We start from the raw sequence: 21,557 nt of genomic DNA, 5'->3' as shown, positions 1-21,557 counted from the left end.
GAAGATGGGACAAGAGCAAGACACGTGGGTATAGGGAGTAAGGATGGCAGATTTGCACAAGGAGAATGGGCAAATAGTGGATGGAATTTGGGACTGCAGACTGATGACGTACAAGGGGAAAATGGGCCTGAGAATTTGGATGAGGTAGAGTCTGGGATTGGAAATAGAGTTGATTGGACTCAGAATAGAAATGAGATGATGGGACTGGCTGGATAAGGAGAGATAGACTGTGAAGCAGTGGGGCAGAAAAAAAAGTGAGGGGAGGAGAAATTGATTGGAAAAAAAATGTCACGACAGGGTAAAACTGAGATCAGTTGGGAAAAGAGATTGTGTCAAGGACTTGGGATGGAGTATCACGTTGGATGAAGAAAAGATGTCATAAAGAAGGGGGAAAGCATCTTTTCTCCCTTGCTGCAGAGAGGAGTATGCGAACCAAGGACTTGAAGCTGCAGCAAAGTAAATTTAGATTGGATATCTAGAAACATTTCTTCACTGTTAAAATAGTGAGGCACTGGAATAGACTGCCAAGGCAAGTTGTGGATTCTCCATCACTAGAGGTGATCAAGAAGAGGTTGAACAGCCATTGTTTGGGGATGATCTATGCATAACTATGCCTATGTTTTTGCATGGGCATTTTCCGTGACTGTGGGCTTCTTTGGTCACTCCACCCCATCCCTTTTTTTCTACTATTTGTGTCAGGGAGTTTTTAAGTCCCCCCAGAGGCATTGGGTGCTGGTGACAGCTAAGGCTGGCGACTTCAACTGGGGTGTGCCAAATCAACTGCTACGAGCAAAGCCAGAGCTTTCTGGCTAGAGGCTCTTGCCCCTCTGCTCAGGGTCAGACCAATCACCATATCTGGGGTCAGGAAGAAATTTTACCCTATGGGCAAACTGATATGGACTGTGTGGGGGTTTTGCCTTCTTCCTGGGACTTCTTGGGTCTATATTGACAACATAGAGGCAGGACATTGGTTGCTGTGGTTCCCCTGCCTTACATGTGGGAGGTTAGAGTGTTGGATCTATTGTGTGTCCGAGTTGATGGTAGTATTATGTAGAGTTTAGATTATGGATTGTATAGGATTGTTTGCATAAGGATGATCCTAACTCAGGCAGGGGTTTGGACTAGATGGCCTCTGGAGGTTCCTTCCAGCCCTATTTCTCTATGAAGATCCCAGAAAAGGATATTGGGATATAGACCTACTCGTGGCAGGGTCTGGGGGTAAGGGAGTGTTGATTGGAGGCTCAGTTAGAAAAGAGAGCTTTAGAGTGATGTTGTAGCTATAATAGTCCAGGAATTATGTGAGGCAGTGATTTTTTGGGGTGATATCTTTTACTGGACCAACTATAGTGGAGATAAAGTTACACGAGCTTTTGAATGCAAAACATTCTTCTTCAGGTTTTAGAAAAGAGAGAAAGAATGCCAAAGGACCTGTGAAGAGGAGGGATGGGGCATGTCTCAACATGCACAACAAGATAAAGAACTAAGAGTAGGGGGAACCAGAACCACCTAAACAAGGAGAATGGGACTAAGGCAAGGAGGTGTCTGGAAGGGTGAAATTAGGACCTGTTGGGCAAGAAGACTTGGACTGAATTAGAAAGTTTAGAAGTGGAACTGGGACTGGGTAGGTGAAGTGAATGACAATAGGAGGTGTCTGATGGGAAAGAGAAAAGACTGAGACAGGAACAGCTTGTAGGAGACAAGGTAGAAGTGATCAAGATTGGATGGAATGGACAGGAGAGTTGGTGCCTCCTTGAGCACACTCCTCCCCAGTCTGGAATGGGATCCTAGTTCACTCAATCTTGTCATTTTCCTCCTCCTCCTCCTCCTCAGCAGGTGTGTGTGGAACCCACTGGCAACATGTCCTACCCTAGAGTCCACATGCATGAGGATTGTGTTACTGCTGCTGCTCTCAGTTACTCTGTTGCTGGAATGTTTCGCTCCACTGCACAATACAAATGAACTATGTAGGTGCCAATACCATGTCACAACATGGTATTTCTGTTCTCCACTTCTCTTCTTTAAAAACCAAGGAAACTACATACACACCCTGCTATGCCTCTGCTACTGAGCTCCTATGTGATGCTAGCCCAGTTGCTTAGAACCAAACTTTTCTGAGTTAGTTGCTGCTTAATTCAGATCCTGGGGCCTGATTTGCCAAAATGCAGAGAGCACTCACTGCTGTAACCACATTCAGTAAGCTTTGTGCTTTGAACTTGTTAGTACTACATTAGCTGGAAGTGCCCTGAAAAATCAGCTCACAGGTGGCTCAAAGGGGCACACAAAGCGATTAAATATTTTTCACTTTAACTTCTCTTTTCCTTAGTTCCCCATCTGCACAATGGGGATAATATCTCAACTGCATCTCTCAGCAAGTGTTGTGAAAATCAACTTATTAATGTTTGCGAAGTGTTCGGCGAGTAGAATGATGAATGCTACAGACATCCCCCTGCAGAAATAAAGAATGCTGTCTTCAGGGTTTAAATAGTGTGCAGTAAATGAGGTCTATGACCATACATGGAACAAGGACAAGAAAACAAAATATTGAACAGCTGCTCCTTAAACAAGCATCATCCATCCTGTGCACTGAATAAGGCAGTGGGGAAAAACAGTATGCGATCACATATTAAGGGGTGTATAATAATGCACAAGAGGGTTGAATTAAAATTGCACAACCTTAATTCTGGTATTTCCTAACTTCTGAGTGCTTGACTTAAGTAACCTTAATAATGCTTTGTTCGAGTAGTTTTCTGTAATGCATATAGACAGTGCCTAGAATAGTGAAACCTCCAAGCACTAACTGAATTTTACAACTACTAACAAGAAACGGCTTACTGTTCGGACTGCCTATACTATGGAGATATTTGTAGGATGTCACAGACCTGTAGAGTTCAGGGGAGAGCTGTTAGCTATATGATCATTCCGTTAATAAGGAAGATAGAGTGGGATTTTTTCCTTTACTCAACCTTCAGTAAGGAATCCTCTGTCAGTTTTATTAGGAGATAATAAACAACATTCCTTCACTTGGGTCCTGAAACATAACCAAGGGGAGTGCAAAAGTAACACTGTGCCTTTCTTTTTCAGTTTAATCTGAAGGCATTTTTGGAACACAAGTTGATAACCAACGCCACTAATCCACGTGTCCTCCACAACAGAGCTTGATGCGGGGAAAAAAAAGGTTTTCTAAAACCCTGTGCATGAAACATTCTGTACAAATGCTTTTTTCCTTCTCTATGGCAAAAGGCCTTTTAAGTGAAATGACAGCCAACTGCCTCATTGTTCTTCAATGATATTAATGCTTTTCTTTTGTGTCAGGGAGCCAGAAATATGTTGATTTCTCTCTCTCTCCCCCCCTCCCCATGTACACTTACAAGCCAAGGCTGAAATATTTCAGCAATGCTGTATTGAAAACCATGCTTTCCAGCCTCAGGATGCAACACTTCTCAAAATTACTGAGCAAAAAGAAAATATGTCATGGGCTCTGAAAGGCTTCAGTGAACAATGCTTAGGAAACTGCCCAATATTCACCTAAAAGAGTCTGCAAAAAAAAAAAAAAAAAAGCAATCATTCAAGCCATCAGGGTGCAGACAAACACACTTTCGCCTCTGAACAGGCAGTGCTCCCGGAAACTGTTGTAATCAAACCTCAGTTCTGAATGTTGCCCAGAAATAATACACTCTCTGTGCTCCTTACCCGCAACCTCATTGCTCCCTCTCTATCTTTTTTTGTGTATGTAAAGGATCTGGTGGATGCTATGATGCCTTTTGCGTTACTCCCTCTGTAGTTTAAACTAGTGGCAGAGAGAGCTAAGCAATCAGCACAAGATCGGGAGGAGAAGCGGGAGGTCGGGCTAGTGGGGGAAAGAGAGGAGTGAAGGGTGGGGGTGGATAAGCTTGAAGGGAAGGGAAGAGCTTGGGGAGGTTCACACATCACCCCCCTCTGGGGCAGTGCCCAGTGGGGCCAAGCCCAACTCCTGGGGTTGATCCATGATATGGAGGAAAGGGACAGGGTTTGAGGGTGCCTTTCTTGCTTACTTTCTTTCTCTCTCTTTTTTTTGTTCCTTCTCTCTCTTTCTTCTTTCTTTCTCTTTTTTCTGTCTGCTTTCTTTCCGCTTTTCTTTCTCTCTCTTTTTCTGTCCTCTCTCTCTCTCTCTGTCTTCTTTCCTTTCTTTCTCTCTTTTTCTGTCTCCTCTCTCTCTCTTTCTCTGTTTCCTGTCTTGCTTGCTTGCTTTCTCTTCCTTTCCTTCTTTCTTGCTCTCTCCCTCTCTTTCTCCCCGCTCCCATGCTCGGCCCCTTCGGCTTGCCTTCCCCGTGGCAGCGGCGAGCGCCGGCCGAGCAGGAAGGGAGGCCGAGGGCGCGGGGAGAGGCGGCGGAGGCGGCGCCCTGCCCGGCACATCTCCCGCAGCTCAACAAGTGGCGAGCGCGCATCCCTCCCGGTGGGCAGTGTCCAGGGCCGGGAAGAGAGGGCGCCCCCTCCCCAGCTCCACACTTTAGGGGGTGGGGAGAGAAAAGAAAAAAGCCAAAGGACCTCCCAGCAGGGAGGTTTGAAAAGCAGCCAGAGGAGGGTGGGGAGCGAGATCCCAAGGACATTCCTCCTGTCTCCTCCTCCTCTGCTGCCAGGAGCGACTGTGCGGCCGCCCCAGCCTCGGATCAGGATGCTGGTGCCGCTGCTGCTGCTGCTGCTGGCGGAGCTGCTGGTGCCGGCGCCTGCTCAGAAGCTGTCGGCGCTCACGGTAAGGCCGGCTCCCTCCTCCGCGCCTCGCCCTTGCCATCCGCTGCCCCCCCCGCCCGTGCCAGGGCTGCGCAAGGCTCTGGGTTTGCACCAGGCTGGGGGCACCTGGGCTGGCAACGCTGCAGGCTGTGTGGGCAGGAGACGCCCCTCCATTCATCCGTCCCTCCATCCCATCCGTGCATCCACCTGATCCGCTGCCCGCCTTGGTCCTGTCCATGTGGAGGTGGCACACGGGCTTGGGAGATGCTGGCTTGCTGAGATGCCCGCACCTGGCATCGCTTCTCGCTGCAGCCACCAGACCTTGCCCCCTGTCTGATCTGGCCGAGGACTGGCCGATCCCCTGTGCATTTCCCTAGAGGGAGTGGAAACAGAGATCTGGACCCCTGCTTTTGGGTGCCCCCCCCCCACCCTCCCACCCCCACTTTTCGCGCTCGGGCCCCCTGCTTTTGGGTGCCCCCCCCCCACCCTCCCACACACACTTTTCGTCCCGTTTGACAGACCTTCCTGTCAAAAGATCTGGCAGACTTGACTTAACCTAACTTGGCTCAACGCACTCTGCATCTGTACTGGCCCCACCTGTGTGAGGAGCTGCAGACAGGGAGACCTCATCTGGAGAAATGAAATAAGAAAGGCGATAGTGAGGTTGCCAGTGGCAGAGAGGGCTCAGGAAACTGATTCCGGCTGCCCCGGGGAGCCTCAAGAGAATCCAGCATTTAAGTCCAGCTGTCACCCAGGGCTACCTATAGGTTGCGTTTGTTGCAGGGCTAATTGCTTCCCTTTTGTGTGGCATGTGCTAGGTGAAGTGAAGCTGCTCAAATGTGTTTTCTGAGGCCAGCAACAGTGACAGGAAAGAAAGTTACCCTCTTCTCTCCCCTCCCCTCAACCTTAATTGCTTGCTGTATCCACTTACATGGCAAGCTCTGCAAAGGCTTGTTTCATTTGTGCATGTTGGACAACACCAAGAACATTGGGAGTACTAAATACAGTGTGTATGTGAGTGTGTGTGTGTGTGCACGCATGCGCATTTATGTACAGGGATATATATATCCCTATATATAGAGAGAGATATGTGTGTGTGTGTATATATATAGAGAGAGATAGAGATATAGATATATAGCTATATATACACACATACACACAGACACACACACGTATGTATGTATACTGTATATATATATATATATACATGTATGTATTCAGAATATATACTGTATATCTATATACTGAATACATATATGTACACTATATGTTCATGTGTCTGTGGGTATATATGTCTGTGTGTGCGTGTATACACATATGTGGATATACTTATATACACAAATGAATGAATGTAAATGTGTGTATATATATGTATGTATATATGTATATAAATAGACCAGCCATTTACATTTCCCAAGGAGAAGGATGAGCTCTTGCTGTTAAGTGGAAGTTTACTGCGTGTCTCTACAGATTTTTGGGCTCATATTCCTGTTCTTATTTTCCTTCAGCATAATAAAGCTGCACTGAGGGCTGCTACAGCCCTCTTTGGCTATGCCAGACCCCTGGATGCTAAACATGGGGCTATGTGCTGGGATGGGTGAGCCAATTCATTAGGATTGCTAAATAAGCCATAACCACTTCTCTGGCCAAGACCTGAGGTTTGCAGCTAATAGCTTGGTTCAGTTTTCTCGTAGAGCTTGCAGTGTTTGCAAAACTATAATTAATGCAATCTGTGGAAAAAAAAACATTTTCCTTAAATGTGTTTTTAAACAAGTGGTTGAGTAAACATACAGGGCAGTGAGCACCTCTTTTCAAGCTGTTTTTAAGTGTTTTGGTGAGGAATGTACCCTTTGGAGGTTTCTTATACTAAAGTTTAAGGCAGTTGCAAAGTGAGATTTATTCTATTTTTATCATAGTCCTTCACCACATGGGTGTTTCTATAGGATAATAAATGATACACAGTGATATTTTGTAGGGTGGCTGGCTTGCTCATACCTGAAATTCTTCAGAAGGGGTCCTGCCTCCCTGCCTGCTTTCTTGGAAATTATTTGTAGATTAGAAGCTGCTAACTGAAAACCTTACGGGAATCAGTTCATCCCAGGAATTTTATAGCGTGTGACTTTTGCAAGCACAGAACTCATGAAGTCAAGTGGATTTTATCATTTTTACTCTTGTAAGTGCAGTAGCCCAACTTGAAAAGTCTGATTAAAAGCACTCTTGGATGGCTATAGGACTGTTTTTTAAATACTGGTGTTACTTTAGTGCAAGGTTAATTTTGTCCTTGAAATCCTAGTTTGTGTTCACAGTCATATTGGAAGAAATTTGTGATGGTAAGTTCTGTATGCAGGGAGAGTGAGAATCAAATACTCGATATTTTGTTTCTTCAGTTGCTTACAAGAGTTTTAAACATTAGTGGAGAAACAGTTTATTCATCTTTATGCTTCTATGTTTTCTGTGTAATGATGGCTTCTATTTTAAATAGCACCTTTCATCCTTTTACCATCCCAAACCACTTATGTATGTTCCCACTTGAAAATGTAGATGTTTCTTGTACTGTGGAAGATAGCCAGCATGCTGCACAAAAGTGAAGGAGCGGAAAGTGTGGCCAAGGGAACACACCTGTCTTACAATAAGAAATGCTGAGGTACATGTCCATGCAGGTCAAACATGACTGGTTTTATCTGAAAGATGTTCCTTTCTCAAATAGTCTGTATGGCACACGGTTTATCTGCTTTGGACAAATGGAGAATTGAATCTATTGCATTTGAACCTGTGCTTCCAAAAAGGCATTCATGTTTGAACATTGAATCTCACACCTGATCTGAAACGGAACTTTTCAGTACTGGGAGATCACCTTGATGTAGCTTCAACTGAACTCACTATTAATGTAGGCAGAGTGAATTTAAGCCCCCTGCAAATGTATAGTCATCAAATATCTGGCCAAACGTGTAGCTATCTACATTAGAAACCTCAGTTCCATAAAATGGGCAGCACATATGTGGATACCTATAGTCTGAGTAAAAGAAGTCTTGTAATGTTTCCCAAGAAAATAAACCTTAGCTCTTGAGTCTGGATATTATGAGGGAGGTTTATTGCCCCAAACTAACGGAGCACATTCCTCATTCAAATGGAAAATAAAGCGTAACAACAACAAGCAGCACAATAATAAATTATTCTGTATTCATCCTACAGACATTTTCCTATTAATTTAGAAAATGTATAACAAATAGAGCTTTCTCGTGTGACTCCCCCCTCAGAAATGATAATGGCTATTATATGTGCATAACAGGGGAAGGATAGAAGCCAATCTAAGGTTATGGGAAGAATTGGCACACAGCTTTTCACTTGGTCCATCATTCTATAATGCTGGGTTACCTTTCCCAGGCAGGGAACACTCTTTATCTATGTGACAACTTGGGTGGGAAAATAACTGATGAAGGCAAATATTTTCACAAGTTGACACAAATTAAAGGTGTGTTCATTTTTGCACTGTGGAGCAGGGTTTCAAAGGGAGTTCAGCATCAACAACTGCATATAAATTCACTGGGAGCTTTTGGGGCATAAGCTGAAGGTGTCTCAGATTGGCCACTCAAAAATTAAGGTTTTTAGAATGAGGGGAGAGTTCTGAAAATGTGCCATGGAGGAGTCACTTGCCCTCATTCAGGTTTTGAATAGTCCTAGATTCAGAAGTTAAAACCACTGAGTCTCAGTTTTATCTTTTTGGTCCAACTGAACAGGAGTTCTGGGCTGTTTTGACTGACTACCCTACCAGTGCTAGAGGCAGAGTAAGAGCTTACTTTCAGAGAAGATGCTCTATTGTATGTAGTCCAGGCTTCCAGTTAATTAAAATATATCTTAAAAATCAATTTTCCTTGGTGAACCCCCCCCCCCCGACTTTAATTATAAGGGAAAAACATGTTACCAAAACCTCAAAGTCACAACATTCTAGAGGTTCCACACAAGTAACAGCTCCGTCTTGCTCTCTAGTTTGTAGTAATCAACCTCATTTGAGGCTAGCAGAGCTACAGCTGGCTTGTTGGGTTTGAGTTAGTGAGTTGCTTCCAACTGCCAACAGCTGCACTGATTTCTGCAGTGTTCAAGACCCAAAGACCCCCAAACAATGCATTCCAAGTTACAATCTGGCCTGAAAAATCATTTCAAGGTTGCTTCTGAACCCTCACCTTGGTGGAGCAGTATGTTGCAATGCCAGGCAACCATGAATAAAACAGAGGAAAATTTTATATGATGCTCAAATGATGAATTACTGGCTGTGCCATTGTCTTGTGGGGAGATGGAGGAGGGAGGTTTTAAAAAAAATACTGGCAACACAGCAAAACTTTTCATTTGGGGGAGGTGCGATGGGAGCAGTCTCAGAAGGAAAGATGTGATTTTAAGGGAACCATGGGGTAAGAAACTCCTAGATTTGGAACCCAACACTAATATACAACATCCTTACCTTCCAGTGGGAACGAAGTACTTAATTATGGCTTGGAAACACTTATGTGGGATAGCAGATAAAACTCCACAGCACTTAGAAGTCATCAGTGGCATAGTTTTGTAGTGTATTATCTTTGTTTGGGCAAATCATATTTCTTACCACAAATCTTGTGTATACATCCTCAGTGGAATACATTTTTAGAAATAGAATTGAGCTACGTTGATGTATTTTGAATAAGGGCAGTTTCATGGGTGAGTCTTGATACTTTTATTTTGAAATGCAAAGCTGTAAGTACCCTCATTCTATACCTATGCTAAGTAACACCAAGGTTAGTGCACTTATTCTTCAGGAGGAAGCATGAAGGAAGCATTTCTACTAAATGTGTGGAACTCTCAGGGCAGTTTTTATATTAGCTTCAGTTCTGTGTGGGTGTGTATTTGACAACAGGATGCAAACATTTCTTATTTTAAAATATTTGCATTTATTACTTATCATGTAGCACAAATATTTAATTTTATTCCCCAAAGCCTTGCAGAAACACATTAGTCTTTTGATCTAATACTGATTAGGTACTAGCAAAATAGAAAATTCTCTCTCTCTCCCTCTTTGTGTCTGGAGAAATCCCTTATCGAAACAAACACCTTGGCCTGTTAAAAGTTCCTTTCATCACTTGCTGAATATTTCAGGGACCAATTGTTTTCTTTTTCTCACTTGGCACATGCTTTGTGAGTATTCAATAGCATTTAATGCCCTGGATAGGTTCCACAATGCTCGCCAGTATAAGATGGACCACTAAGGTAGTTCAGTAGAGGGAAGCTAAACACAATCAAAGCTTTCCCAGTTAGGGACCCATTTGGATGGCGCCTACAAACCCAAACATTTGGAAAAGTTACTTTAATTGTGATTCAAAACCAAGACCATAAATAAAACTATAAGTGGCTCCAGATCCTAACAGCATTGTTACAGCAAATGGGCATTGGTGCAACAAAGGGTACATCAGCCCTGAAAATAAAACACTCTCAACAATGCTTCCCTACAATAAACTTTCAAGGCACCTCTCATTTTATAAAATGACAGGGTTATTATTAAGAGTCAGTGGAACTTTTGATTGGGACTTAAAAGTAATATTTATGCATGCAGCCAACATAAACTGTACCATATAATGTGAAATGCATAATATGGATGTCAGGTTAACTGCACACAAGGAGTGTTTTAAAACTGAAAGCAGAAGGGGAAAAATACTAAAGAAAGTCATGCATAAAAAAAGACTTGTCAAAGAGCTCTGGGGCCTTCATGGTTCTTTCATTCCTTCCCCATTTCCTGGTCACTGTATCAAGGAGCCATAGTATCAGTGTACACTTCTTAAAAATGGGAAACTTTCAAGGTTTGGCACTTTTTGGAGAAGCATCCAAATTTTAGATACATATACAGAGGTTATCTGAACCTCATTGGTTAGAAATCAGGCTAGAAATCTCTTCAAGGTCTGGCTCATTTGTAACTTTGCTAGTGTTTCCAGGAGTTTGCCTAGGGCACTATTACCACAAAAGCAGCCATTTTCATGGTATTTTGGTACTTCTATTTCCTGTCATTTCCTGAGACCAGGAAATTAAAAACCAAGCAAGTGGGGGCCACGATCAAGATCCCGATTTTTGAAACTACAAATAAAGGTCTCAGTTTGACTCATGGGGAATTGATTCTTACTTGATCTAGTTGATGTGTTCTGGCAGAGCTTTGTGGAGGACACTACATTGGAGAACAAAGAATTTAGAGATCATGAAATTTGGCTTGTTCTGATTAGGAACAAAACCGAAAATTTTATAATTCTCTGCAAAAGAAACTTCAGAAATGAAGTTTTGTATTCATTAAAATGTTTTGCTCTGATTCAGACTGCTACAAATTCTTAAACATCATTTCAAAGTTAAAAGTTAAAATGTTTCATTCCCGAGATAGTAAAATTGGGTATTTTTGACTTTCTTAAAATTTTCACTTTAGCTTTCTTCTGAAATGAAATGTAGTGAAATGGATCACCTTGGTTCTGATGGACTTGCATATTCCAAAACAATATAGCTCTTTTGAAATGTCTCTATCTAGCTGTTAACCATTCCCTTTCATTTTCCCTGTATCAATGAAACACCTTGCAAACAACACCCTCAGAAAAGAACAGGTGTCTAAGAAATGCATGTAATCTGTTATATGGTGACATGATATGATATAATGTGTATATATATATATATGAAAAGACAATGAGAAAGGGCTGAAGATGCAGGAAAAGTTTAAAAAACACCTGTGCACATTACAGTTCAGCAAATACCTATGGCTCTCATTTCACTTTTTAGGAGAAAGGAATTGACAGACTACATTGAATCTATTATACCATCTCTAGCAGCACAGCTTTTTCTCAATTGTTTCCATCTCAATCAGGATGCCTTGCCTACACAGGAACATCTGTAACCCATGGTGAAACTGCACCAGTACCAGTCTCAGGGGTAAAAAGCTGAAAGGTATCCATAATTCATCAGTGGGTTAAGTGTTTTATGTGACATGATCATCTACCTGCTTGGTACTGGACTGAATTTTCTGACATGACAGCCCCAAAGAGCTTCAGAGAATTACATGGAATTACTAGGATAGTTTTCTAGAGGCACAAGGGATATATGCATTCCAAAATGTTAGTTACCTTTTGCAGAACAGATTGTTTTTCTTCCTCCTTGCTCTTCTTCTTCTTGCAGATGTAAGTTCAAGTAAATAAACTGGCTTCACTTAAAGCTAACTTTTTCACGGTCATTTTCTTGGTTTTCAGAGATGACCAGTAGATATATCATTAAGCTGAGGAAAACCCAAGGTGGTAAACAGTGGGCATGTCTACACATGTATTGCTGGAATTACTGTAAATTAAGTTTAGTACCTGTAATAAAAAGTACTAACTTAATGGGTGTGCCTACACATGCATTTTTGCTGGCTTAAATTTATTGCACAGTAAGAGAGAATAGGCCAGTGTCTACACATACAGGCATTAAAACACATTAACACTGTGTGTGGACTAAAGGTAGTTCCAAGTCAGTCCACACACACACTGTTACTGCACAGTAACTAACTGGGTATAAATTTGATATCTGCATAACACAGGTATCAAATTTATGCTCAAGTTGACGTAAGTCATCATATTACCTGTGCAGTACTGTAGACACGCCCGTACAGTGCAGTAATTTTGGTCACTTTGCAGTAAATGCACGTAAGTAGACATGCCCAATGTGTGATAATCAGTACTACTGTGCAAGTAGTGCTAGCATACTTCTTTAAAGTGATGCTAATACGCAACAGGCAAATTCTATTGTACATTAGCAGTTAGCGTGGCTTTCACTGTGACATGTTGATGTGCAGTAGAATTAGTCTACTGTGCATTTGGCCTCTCATGTAGATGTGCCCAGTATGTCAAAGAATCACTGCTGGGACCAAAAGGTGATCCACTCCAACCTGCTCCCTTGCTTTTCTAGTGGATTGCCCCAAACTTCACTCAAGAATATTTACATATTCTAATCTCAACTTTTTCTCCCTTTGCCCCATGCTTGGCTTGCTTTCCATGCTTGCTTCAAGCTGCCTGGTTCTATCATCTTGTGAAACATTAAGACACATTACCTTGAAAATATGTTGAGACTGATCACATTTTCTTCTGGTATTTGGCTGTTTTAGATTATACAAAACAGAACAGTTGGAGTTGTTTCCTCTGGCATTGCTAAACCAACAACGGTGAATACTAGGGAGGGTATGGTCGGGGAGAGATCACTCTAGATGTACCCTGTTCACATGCTCTCCCTCTAAAGCATCTGCTCCTGCCACTGTCTGAGACAGCATACTGAACTAAATGCACCACTGGTGTGGCCCGCTATAGTCCTTGTGTTTTTAAGTTCATTTTTAGACAGTATATAGGCAACTTGCAGCCTGTTTTACACAAAGCAGTTAACTACTATGTGTGAAACAAAAATACAAACCAAACCCTCCCCCCCCCCCCCCAAAAAAAAAAAAAAAAACCACAACAACAAACAAAAAAAACCAACCTAAAACTCCAGAGAGGAACCATCTACTGATCTAGTGCTTGGACAAGACTCTTGCCTGCATTGCTCTATTTCTACTCTATTGTGGGAGTGTATTGTGTTTTACAGATGATTAGGAGACTCAAGAGAGAACTTGCAGTTTGTTCTACACTGAACATTTCTCATGATTAGATCTTGTGTATGTTTGCAGCTACCTCAAAGGAAGACTCAATAAGCAATAGTGATGGAAGCAAGTCCTCTATATAGTTTTCTCTTTGAACATGACAACCATAAATTATTTAAATAAAGAGAATGGTGTTTCTGCAGGGATCCTTATGATCTGTAAGCCACAATCACAGAGGGACTGGGATGGATCTATGAACTGGGGTCAGAGTAACAAGTTGCAGCAAAAAGACACTGCAGGCTGAGGCCATGCATGGATGTCATTTTGGGAGGGATATCAGTGACTTGGTGTCCTTGTCTCCATCTTATCCTTTTCTGGGAGAGGGAATTAAACAGGGAGAGATGTGGGGTATTGGTGGATAGAAGAATCTGCCTGTGGGTCTACAACATTTTAAGGGAAGAAGGAAAGAGCAACATTTTGGAGGATTCACAAACCATTTGACCTAATCCATCTATGCATCCCTTTATCCAGGGCACAGGTATTGATCAGAGAGCTGAGAAGGCACACATAAGCTGATGTAGTCAATGCCATGTTATCTAGACTACAAGATTTAAATATTCAGTTAGTTACATCCTGAAAAGGAGCCTGAATTAGAATTAACAGTCTAATTTAAAATAATTGTAGTTAGAAAAGTTCCTGCATTTTAAAGTTGTTTTCATAAGCATTGTACAAACTGAACTATGCTTTGGCTGCCTGTCTTCCCTACTTTAATATAAATACATCTGTTTTCTTTTTTGAAATGTGAATATAAATTTAGTACCCTTGAAAGTAAAAGATAGTATTAAAGCCAAGAACAGCCAGAGAAGAGGGACTGTACAATGTCACTGCATTGCTTTGACAGTGCACTGAAATCCTTACTCATTACACCCCTGCAATCCGATCCTCCAGCATCAGAGGTTGACAAATATATTTATTTGTATAGTAATGTGTACTAACACTTACTTATGACTTCAGATAAAAACCTTGAAAATAAGCTAACCTGGGCCCCTGGTTTCTGAGAAATTTTATTTGGTCAAGTACTGCCCTGATGAGCCTTTTCTGTGGCCCTTTTGAAATCAGTGGCACTGCACGGCGTTGGTCAAGGCAGAGAATACCTATTAGAAGGACTGGCATATGAGTTCATGCATGAGTATGTGCACACAAATCATGATTTTGATCCCATGTTATGTTAAAATTGACAACCTTTTGTCAAATTATTTGATGAAAACAATCTAGTCCCCAGTCCTGATGACAGCACCCTGTAATAGAATATAAGCCACATTATTAAAAAAACACTTTTTGAAATCCCCACGTGTGTATTTGTTACCTTAATTATTTCTGCTTTATTTGATGGGATTTCTTTGTGGATGTAGATATCAAAGACTTTCCAAATGCAAGATAAATTTCCAGTGAAGTGTATTTCGTGGAGACATTCTTACAGTCAGCATGCCATATCACCCCTTCTTCTCTTAGATTTACTCCCTTTCTATCACCCCCTCTTCTCTTCTCTTCTCTTCTCTTCTCTTCCTATCACCCCTTCTTCTCTTAGATTCTCTCTATTGTCAGGTAGTATCACTCACCCAAAAGATAGGTAGCTCCTTTGTAGAGGAGACCCATGACACCTCAAGTATCTGCCACTGGAGGGAGCCCAAGAACAACATGATCTGCTCAGTCATCTGGGGCGGGGGAGGCCCGTGATACAGTATTCCCCTCTCAGCCATACGCATCCCAGAGAGTAACCTAGTTATGTGACCCTCAGTTCCTAGCACTGCCTCTTGATCTGCCCTCCAGTAGGACCCAAAATGATGGACACAAGAGAGACAGCACTGAAGGAATCATTAAAGGTTGTAATAGATTACTGCTAACATGAATGACATTAATAAGTGTAAGGTAATGGCAGGCAGGCTTGGAGTAAAAGAGAACTGTCTTCAATAAAAACTTATCCTTTATATTAGATCACATTGAGGTGTTCACCCTGCTGAGGCGATGTTTGTCTGGCTCTTAAGATGTTTTATTGCCTATGTCAATAGGAATTCATTTTGAAGCATTTAGTTACAGGGCTTCTATTGAGCAAGATAAAACAAAGTGGACAACTTATTTTCCACACTGCCTTTAATAGGATTATGTTTCAAACAGCATCCTCTCAGGAAGGCAGCTTTCAAGCATGTCAAATTTTTTGATGGATTTCAGCCTGAGTGGATTTAGTTGCAAATCTGAACTTTGCACAAGAGGTTTTATCTTTCCATCATGTTTCCTCCTTGAAAAGCTTCATAAATTACATTTCTGAAAGAAATTAAACGATTTTGTCTGTGAAAGGGGTGTTCATTGGATAATTGTTTCACTATTTAAATTTCCCTTTCCAGTTTTGGAAAAGCTTTTGAAACAGTGGTTCTCTACTCATCTAATGATGGAATTTCATCAGTTAATGATAACTTCATAGGGCTTAGACACATTGATGGTGGTATTTCTTCAAAAGGGGAAAGACAAAATTTCCTGCACTGAATTTCCCATTGCTCTGCACCTTGTGCAGTCATTTACATGAGTTCTGAATAGGCTTAATGCATTATCTTTCTGATGTTTCAGCATTTTATGCCCACTTGGATATGCTCCACTTGGAACACATGACCACACAAGGTGCAGATCTGGCTCTTTAATACTGAACAGCATAAGCAGAACTGACACCAAGATGCTGTGTTTTGAATCTTTCAGTTTGAAATTGCTCTGTGTGTCCATATGACTGAATATAGACTTGGAGAGCCTACATTGGGAAGTTTTCATGGTTCTCCTGGACTTGTAGAATAAGTAGAAGTCAGAAGACATGGAGCCCTGGGGGAAAATCTGTAGAGGAGAGCCAGCCAGAGACTCCATCCAGTAGGAGCAGGTACAGAAGGGCCCAAAGCAGAGACACTTACAAAAAGAGTATTTTGTACATTTTTGGCTTGACTTTCCCCCCACCTTATTTTTTCCTTCTTCCTCCCTTTTTCTCACAACCTCTTTGCCTCCAATTGAAACCTATTCCTCTTACTGTGTTTTCCCCATCAACCTTCTTTCCTTCTCATTCATTTTTTTCACTTTGCTTGTGCTTTATGTCCTTTCTGCTACCACATCTTGTTTATATCTGGATTGTAAACTCTTTTAGGCAGAGTCTGTCTAATCCTCTCTAGGTTTATACAGTGCCTGGCAGTGCAGTGCATCCCCAGTCTTTGTTGGTCATTAGGACTACTGTAATAAATATGAATAATAACTTGCATAGTGCCTGCTATCAGTTAAATATAAAAGGGGTAGGTTATCCATTCAAGCTAAGTAAACCTTACAGTGGAAATCACACACCATTTCTTAAAGTGCTCTACCCTCTATTTATTCAGTCCTTATTCTAACAAACTAATATTAACTTAACTGGTTTGACTGAGGGAAATCTAAGTAACTCTTATGGTCTCATGATCTGGCCAGAAGACCACACGAGAGAATCATCACTGTGCAGAGTACTGGTTCATCCAAGACCTTTGGTCTAATAAAGTCACATTTGGGACTTAAAGGAGACCTGTGGAGTGTATAAGTCCTCAGGTAGCTCCTCTGCATAGGAGATTAAAATTTATGCCTTTGGAATTCCCTGGCGTTTAAGAGCCTGCTATCTCAGACTGATTACTGCATGGATGTTGTCTATCCAATCTTTGTGAAATGGGTCAGATACTATTAAGAAATACATTTTTTGTTCATACAAGTGATGCTGGGTTTCAAACCAACATTTGCCATCCTCTGTTATGCCAGCTGTTAATAGATATGCAAGGTGGTCACCACCCCGCAATCCCAAACAATGGTTTCTAAGTAAAATTTAAATATGCTAGGGGTACCCAAACACATTATTACAAGGTAAATTAGTGTGTGAATTGATGGCATATCAGCTATTCTGCAGTAGCTACCTATTAGGGGTGTGCAAAATGGGCCGTATGTGATTTGGACTTGGATTTGGCCTGAATCACAGACAGTGATTTAATTTGTTGATTTGGATCACTGTCCCAATTTGATTTGGCCGAATCTGAATCTGAAGAGTCAATGCTGATTCAGAGAATCAATGATTTGGACATAGACACAGCTTTAAATGTTTTTTCTACCTACCTCGAGGTACCAGACGTGGCTTGTGAGTGCTACGATGCTGGGGTGGATGGAGCGTCCCACAGGAGCGCAGGGCAGAGGGGGGCGGGGGAGGGGGCCTGCATGCTCAGCGGTGAACCCAGACTGGAAGTACTCGAAGTACTTCTGGTCCACTTCCGGGTCTGCCGAGGAGAGTGCTAGGGGGCACTCCCGGCTCAGTGATCAGCCATGGGGGGACCCCAGGTTCCCCTCCCAGACCCAGGAGGCACCAGTCACTGAGCCAGGAGGGCACAGGGGGTCCCCCTGCATGCTCCCTGGCAGACCTGGAAGTGGACCAGAAGTGATTCTGGTCCACTTTTGGGTCTGCTGCTGAATGTGCTGGGGAGCTCCCCATGCTCCTGTGGGATGCTCCATCTGCCCCAGCATCTCAGCACTCATAAGCCACCTGGTACATTTAAAGTTGTGTCTATGTCTGAATTATTGAATATTTCTGAATCTCTCTGAATCGATTTGGAGAGATTAAAGGATCTCCTGATTTGATTCAGATTCAGATTCGGGTACTGAATTGGGTCGAATCTCCACCAAATTGAATCAGCGACCGAAGCTTTGCACAGCCCTACTAACTGTGTACTTGTTCCTATGCTGTAGCAAATAAGAGGCAGCCTACCTCAAATGAAAGGGAGGTCAGCTAGCCTACATTTACCACAGGGTAAAATTGTTCATGTGAGAAGTTACACAGAGTAGCTATCATACTGAAAGTTCACCCCTCAAACTTTCCTCCTTGTTCATGTAGCCATGCCCTATGATTGTGTGTATTTCCTTCTTCCATTCCTATGCATAATTTCCCCCTTTTTTTGCTTTCCAAGAATAATAGGAAAAACACACAAAAGGCTAAGAGGTTTAGTAGCCACAGTTTCAGATGTTTCTTTTAAGTTTATCCAATTTTTTGAACCTTTCTTGATCTATGAATCTGTCTAGGGGCCTCATGATAGTTTTTCATTTGGCACTATTTCCTAAATATCCAGGTTTTAGTCAGGGTATTATAGCCAGCTGTATTTGAGACTTGATATATTTACAAAGATAACTTAAAATTAAAGATAAAAACATCTCCTTTTACGCTTCAGTTCAGGTTCACTTCAGGGTTAGTCTGAGGCAAAATCTGGTTCTTAATATTAGCTTGTCTATCTATCATGCTATACTACCAAATGGGTAGGAAATAATACACTGCATTCATGGCCAGGTGTATAAAAGTACAGTGTTATTTCACAGGAGCAGCAAAAAAGTTATACAGTTTTTTGTTCCCTGCCTGTAGAAGTTATCACCTCTTGCATGCTACTGTTTGTGTTTTCTCCTAACACACAGGTTGTGGAAGCTCCAAAATGAGATTTGTTATAGAACTGTGGCAGAAAAGAACATTTATTTAATAGGAGCAAGAAGGAATTAAACCTTTTCAATGAAGTTAGTTTGTTACAAATGGGTCTAATTGCATGTAAAAGCTCATTATTTTCATTTGACAGAAATTAAATCAGTGTCAAGTAAATGCTAGGTTTAATCCCTGAGGGGATCTTTGTATAAGAGAGAGACACACAAGGAAAAGAGTATGTTTGATAGATGGAAAAGCCCAAGAGAAATGACAAGCCCATCAGAGCTGGAGAGGTCATAGTTCATATTCTACAGCTATTCTCTGGCATGCAGGATGTGTTTTTAGGAAGAACCCTGAAGCAATTAATGTTAGGCAAAGGGAAAGCAGGTGTGCACATATGTTTCAGAGAGAGAGAGAGAGAGAGAGAGAGGAAGACAGACAGACAGAACTAGTATTCTTTACTTCCCATACCTGATCTTTGTTGTAATATGCTTTATGATTTTGAAAGTAGTTTGCAATTTTTCTTTTAAGTTTTACCAGTGACACTACAATGTATTAGAGCTCTCTATAGAACGCTTGTCTATAAATAAGAGTAACCAGTTATTTAATCTTTGCTGAATTCAGGCTTAGTCATAAAGTGACTTGAAGACCTCATATATCACTGCAAACTTACGCACGCAAGTTAACCTCCATTCTTCCATGTCCTGAGCGTATGCCCCAATTACTGAGCTATTGAATGGAATGGGGATATCACTTCCTCCACCCTCCAGGGTTTTGTGAAACTAGCTCCTAATTTTTTAAGCCCCAACTGTTGGGGGAATTTTACTAAAATAGGCGAATAGCTTCAGTGTTGCTTACAACATCATTTTTCAATTAATAAAGAATTTGCTGGAAAAAATATTAACATACTCTAGGTAGTCTTTTTATTGTACAGACAAGCCCTGATAACTACAGTATTCCAGGTGCAGTTTAGTACTGCTCACCTTCTTACTAGAAAGATACTGAGACAATGAAGAGAACTGAAAAAATGATAAGTTGATGGAAGAGTTGATTTTCTGAATGAGTAAAATAACAAAATATGCTTAACTCATTTAACCAGCACCTCTGCCCAAACAAATACATTTGCAATCCTGGAGTCAAAAGCAAAAATACTTGAGCTCAGAGCCCTAGTTCTAGCATTGACAAAGTTATACCAGTCTGTGTATGCATGTAGAATGTAAGCAGTAGCTCTGCTCTTCTTGAATAAAAATAGAAACTAGTTATCAGCACTTTGCACTTATAGCTGGGAAGCATTATTAATGAACAGCAAAATGCTAGTGTAGTGTGTACTGTCTAAAAGTGTGCAACAGAATCCTTCACTTTGCTTCGTTGACTGATGCTGGTATCCCGATACACGTTGCTGGAAAATTTGAATCAGTCTTATACCATGAAAGACAATGAAAGATAATTGAATTAGCTTTCAAGTGATTCAGTAAACAAATGCTAATCTGATTTTTTTTTTTGTTAAATTGTTTGGGAGCAAGGTTGTGTATGCTAATATCTAGAGCATGCTTTTGTCAGAAGTTAATCTTGACTTCCCTTCACTAATGCAGCAACAATGATGGGTGACACATGAACCATATTCAGTGCCTTTTAGTTTAATTTTTGCTTGTTTTAGCTGCCAAATATATGCATGGTACTTATATGTACAGTGGCCTCTGTTTATCATAATCCCATTGGCTAAGTGCCTTGATGCTACTAATCAGCAAGTCCAGTAAACAGTGGCACTGTGCTGCGCCCACACAAAGCAAGATGTTCTTATATCAGGTGCTCTGCAGCCAGAAAAAACGAGATCAATTTCCTGGTGATGAGTTGCTTATAACCAAACTGTGCTTTAATCATTTGTGCTTAGTAGTTAAAGTTGGATAAATCCACCTTTTCCTGTACAGAGCCAATATGTGACACTCCTGCTGCCCAGTTGATAAGCTGGGGCACAGATTTCACTCCCATTGGTCATGACTTCAAAGGTATCCAGTCAAACTTTCAACAACAATCTCATTGTTGCCCCTGGCAGCAGTGGAAGAGTCTCTTTTGGGTCATGACTACTCTTGAACTGCTATTTAGTCAAATCCAGTTACACCATGCCATCTAACCTGTTATGCCATGCCCTTATACACAAACATGAGAAGCATAATAAGGCAGCTGGTTGCCCAGGCAACTGTGATGCAAAGAGACAGTGCTGACTTTGGGCTGTCACTGTGCCACTAGTGCATTTGCATGGCGGTGGTGGCAGCTGCTATTTTTTTGAGTCTCCACAAACTGGTACCCAGGGCTGCTACCCCATTCTCCCAGCCTAAATTACACTACTGCCAAATGCATTCAAGATGCCTTAATTTTATGATAATCTCTTTTTTCACAGTGTATGTACAAACAACTAAGCTCTACTTCATCATAATCACATATAAATGTACTTCCTGTCTGACTTACGTTAGGAGATAGGGATAGATTCTGAATTTAACGTAATTGAAGTCAATGCAGATATGCTGCTTTAGATCAGTTGAGAATGTATAAGAATGGCCATTACTAAGTCAACTCAAAGGTCTGTCCAGCTCAGCAACTTTTCTCCAACATTGGCAAGCAGTGGATGTTTTAAGAGGAAAAGTATAGATTAGAAAGCAGGACATGTGCAGAGTGATCTACCCCTGTCTTACCTGCTCCCCCAAGTTTCCAGCAGTCATAGGTTTAGGGATGTCCTGAGCCTTAGGTTGTATCCTTGACTGCTGA

At 41.6% G+C, this 21,557-nt stretch overlaps 1 protein-coding gene across 2 annotated transcripts in view; it reads left to right on the top strand.

The window, feature by feature from the left end:
• Positions 1–4,537: 4,537 nt before the first annotated feature.
• SMOC2 (SPARC related modular calcium binding 2) overlaps positions 4,538–21,557 on the top strand; it is a 214,715-nt gene continuing 197,695 nt past the window's right edge. For both annotated transcript variants that reach the window (XM_014527099.2, XM_014527095.2), the window contains exon 1: positions 4,538–4,729. In XM_014527099.2, the coding sequence (XP_014382585.1) occupies positions 4,652–4,729 (78 nt within the window). In that variant the 5' untranslated portion in view covers positions 4,538–4,651. The remainder of the gene's footprint in view (positions 4,730–21,557) is intronic.

This window comes from Alligator sinensis, unplaced genomic scaffold, assembly GCF_000455745.1.
Source record: "Alligator sinensis unplaced genomic scaffold, ASM45574v1 scaffold448_1, whole genome shotgun sequence".
Lineage (NCBI taxonomy): Eukaryota > Metazoa > Chordata > Crocodylia > Alligatoridae > Alligator > Alligator sinensis.
The sequence above is the reverse complement of the archived record's forward strand: the minus strand, read 5'-3'. Positions and strand labels throughout refer to the sequence as shown.